At 45.7% G+C, this 3,721-nt stretch overlaps 1 protein-coding gene across 1 annotated transcript; it reads right to left on the minus strand.

Moving 5' to 3' along the window:
* Window positions 1-380: 380 nt before the first annotated feature.
* On the minus strand, window positions 381-3,347 carry LOC123040883 (indole-2-monooxygenase). Its single transcript, XM_044463614.1, has 3 exons — window positions 2,850-3,347; window positions 2,168-2,620; window positions 381-1,368 (listed from the first exon to the last, which is right to left on the minus strand). Exons 1-3 carry the CDS (start codon window positions 3,345-3,347, stop codon window positions 733-735), a joined length of 1,587 nt encoding a protein of 528 aa, XP_044319549.1. The 3' UTR covers window positions 381-732.
* Window positions 3,348-3,721: the final 374 nt, after the last annotated feature.

Raw genomic sequence — 3,721 nt, forward strand, 5'->3', positions numbered from 1 at the left:
TGTGGTTTGTTTTCATGATCTCTGTGTGTGGGCAATCTGAGAGGTGATGAGGTGCACATGTCTTTCTGTAGATTACTGAAGATTGTTTGTGCTGCCGCATTTTGGTCTGCTTTTGTGATGTCTGCATGGAAAACAATTGTGAAGTGAAACTGTTTTTCATGCTGCAGAACTGGGAGTTACTGAATTTGGATTTGGGTGCAGAGGAATTATTTGTTGTACACCGCACTTGACAGTTCGAGAGTTTGTCAATGTGAACAGGCAAGAACAGGTGGGAGTAAATGGGTGAAGACGGCGTCCGTTGGTTCAGAAAGGTAGGGTAACGGCCTGTATCGTTAAGAAGCGTCCAAGCCGGCAAATGGGTAGCGGAGACGTCACATTAATGATGGTAGGTAGGTGGGCCATGCCCTGGAATATCGATGCATATATTACTTCGAATACACTGCCGTATATCTGGTGCAATGCGAATCTAGAAGCGCTTGGACGGGAAGGATAACGAGACCATCTCAGCTCGGGCTCATAATAGGACTTCCCAGATACACAATCTTACATATTCCGGGAAAATTTAGTACACACCTCCCCCTGCCATAAATTCATATTTCAAGCACACTTTCAATACACGAATATAGCCCTTGCATACGCAAGTGCGAGGGCCACTTTGCTAGTTCAGTTGACAACATAGTTTATTATTCAATGATAACAAACAGAAAAGCAGGAGTGATGTAAGACGTACGGTCACACACTTGAGCGGTTCTTGGGAACAAGCATCAGTTTCTCCTTCCGTCGGACACTCAAGCGAAACACTTCTGTCATGTCAATACCCTTCTTGCCCGTGGCGGACGACAGCTCCCAGTCGTGACTGTACACAAGGTTTGCCAGCATGATCTCGATGGTCGCCAGCCCGAAGTTGATACCAGGGCAGATCCTCCTGCCAGCTCCGAACGGCAAAAACTGAAAGTCGTTCCCCCTGAAGTCCACCGCCGAGGCGCTACCACCCTCCATGAACCTTTCTGGCAGGAACTCCTCCGGCTTCTGCCACCACTCGGGGTCTCTGTTGATAGCCCATGAGTTCACCATGACCCATGCTCCAGAAGGGACCGTGTATCTAGCGACGTCGACTTCGCTCTCTGCCATGGAAAGGTGAGGGATGAGGAGCGGTAGCGGCGGGTGCAGCCTAAGCGTCTCCTTCACCACTGCCTTCAAATATGTCATGTTGGCTAAGTTCTCTTCCTCGACCATGTCTTGCCCCTTCGGTGTGCTGTTTCTCACCTCGGCTTGTAGCTTAGTCATCACCCGAGGGTTGCACATGATCTCAGCCATAGCTACCTCCAAGACGAAGGACGATGTGTCCGTGCCCGCAGCAAACATGTCCTGCATATGTGCATTTGTTGTCATCAACAATTAATAGGGTCCTACTGAGATTCTGGAGATTGCAGCCGATGATTGTAAAGACTTAGTGCTTGAGTAATATAAGTATTTCTTTTGTTGATAGTTTGGAATTGCTTATCACGCTTACCACACGATAAGTATTTCTCCCAAAAAAATAAATTAATAGTGATAGTAAGTCATGACCGGTCATTGTGCAGTTTTTTAGTAAATGATTATTTTTTTGAGAGCTCCTCGAATGTTATTTATGGATGAAATTTTGCAACAAGCTAAAACATTTATCATGTTTGATGTCGCAAAAAATCTCTGTTTAAGAATTCATCTGATTAACCAGTTAACTTGCCGATTAATCCCTACTCATAGGGTCCCCGAGTAGCTGATAAACTGATAACTCGTCTGATTAGTTGATTAAATAATTAATTAATTTGCTGATTAGCCTATTAATCCCCTACTCGCCATCCAACTGAGTACCAGTAAACGATTTTCTTAACAATGAGAAAAAATTCAGAATTATTGGATTCCATTTGATTTTGTTTTTTTAGCAAATGTTTCACCCGGGTGTAGCCACACCTATCCATATTCTTGTACATATTTGATAGTTATTAAGGGTCGGTGTATATTAAGTCATTTCAGACTTTTTATGTCCAAATCAATTCTAAAAGTGCAACTTCTGCTTAGGAAAAAGTGCAGGCACTGAACTGACATTACACATAGGAAAATCTCAAACGGCTTAGATTAGAAAAACGGGGTGGTTAACTAGTTACTGAAGCAGTACTACACTTACCATTAAGATGGCCTTGATTTGCTCTCTGGTGATACCATCATAGTCTTTCTGCTGCCGAACCGATAGAAGTACATCAATGAAGTCACTCTCCTCTTCCTGTTTGCCATCTTGTTTGTCATGTGGTGGCAACAATGTTCGTTTCTCGTGGTCTTGTATCATCTTTTCGAGCAGATCGTCCCACCTTCTATTCACCTTCTTGGCATTGTTACAAACATTAGATCTAGTGAGCCATGCTAACCTTGGGAAGCAGTCTTCCAGGTTGAAACTCGCAAAGAGAGCTGAGTTCGCCTCGATCAGCTCTCTGAATATCTTGTTCCGGCCTTCTTTCATGGTGAACTTCCCGGACAAGGCGCGACACACCATGTCATTCACAAAGGTGTTCATCATCTCACCCATGTCGATCATCGTGCTCGCAGCCGCCGACTCTCGTATCACGGCCATCACCAGGCTCACCTTTACAATATATACACATCGGTCAATAACCTTATGCCAAGAAAAAAAGGTGATAGTGATCGGGAATGATGCAAAAAATATAAAAACTTTCAAAAAAGAAGGATGAAACCCTTGACCTCCAGATCATTTTGATACACACAACCATTCTGTTTGATTATTAAGTAAAATTGTAAAACAAAGGCAACCACAGCCGAACCGCCAAGAATGATGTAGAGAAAGGTGCGCGGACCTCTTGCTGACGGGCGAGGCGGTACGATTGGATCTTCTTGACGCTGAGCAGGTGCGCCGCGACGAGCTTCCTCGCCATCCGCCAGTGCTCACCGTAGGGGGCGAAGACGACGTCCATCGGCCCATACAGGAGCTCGTGGGCGACCATGGATGTTGGCCGCGACGCGAACAGGTGGTCATGCGTCCGCATGATCGCCCTGGCGGCGCGTGGGGACGACACGATGAGGTGCGGGACGGCGCCGCGGCGGAGGAGCATGAAGCCGTCGTCCGAGCTGTGCTTCTTGGCGAGGTTGCATAATGAGACGTGATCTCGGCCCAGGTGCAAGTGGCCTATCACAGGGAGGCCTGGAGGGGAAGGAGGGAGACGCTTTCTATTGGCCTGCTTCTTGCTGCTACTAATTGTGGCGAAGCGCAGTAGCAGTAGTAGCAATAGAAGTAGCACTGCTTGTAGAGGCGTCTCATGCATGAGGTGGTGTACTGCAACTAAGTGATGCGCCATGGCCTCTGATGTCGACAAATGTAAGAGCTGCGTAGACATGATATATATAGCACATATACTTGGTATTTAAGAAACAATTGGACAAGCAGCTGACAAGTAACCACTCCACCCGAAGTAAACGAACAATTTAACATGTGCCTAGAAATGTTTCAAAACAAATCATGCTCAAAGACCTATAACCTAGTATTATCTACTCCCTTCGTCCCATAATATAGGACGTTTTTTGACACTATATATAAGACGTTTTTGACACTAGTGTAGTGCAAAAAAACATTTTACATTATGGGACGGAGGAAGTACCATATAAGTGAGCTCGAGTCAGCGACATGCTATGGACCATGAGGCAATAACAATCTTGAGCACTGCAGGAAAGC

Source organism: Triticum aestivum, chromosome 2B (assembly GCF_018294505.1).
Source record: "Triticum aestivum cultivar Chinese Spring chromosome 2B, IWGSC CS RefSeq v2.1, whole genome shotgun sequence".
Lineage (NCBI taxonomy): Eukaryota > Viridiplantae > Streptophyta > Magnoliopsida > Poales > Poaceae > Triticum > Triticum aestivum.

Bases quoted from the DNA above. Each gene is read 5' to 3' on its own strand.
- LOC123040883 (XM_044463614.1), bottom strand. From the start codon at position 3,347: ATGGCGCATCACTTAGTTGCAGTACACCACCTCATGCATGAGACGCCT. The intron at 2,621-2,849 runs GTCCGCGCACCT...TATATTGTAAAG, and splicing joins GCCTCGCCCGTCAGCAAGAG to GTGAGCCTGGTGATGGCCGT. The intron at 1,369-2,167 runs GTAAGTGTAGTA...GCACATATGCAG, and splicing joins AAATCAAGGCCATCTTAATG to GACATGTTTGCTGCGGGCAC.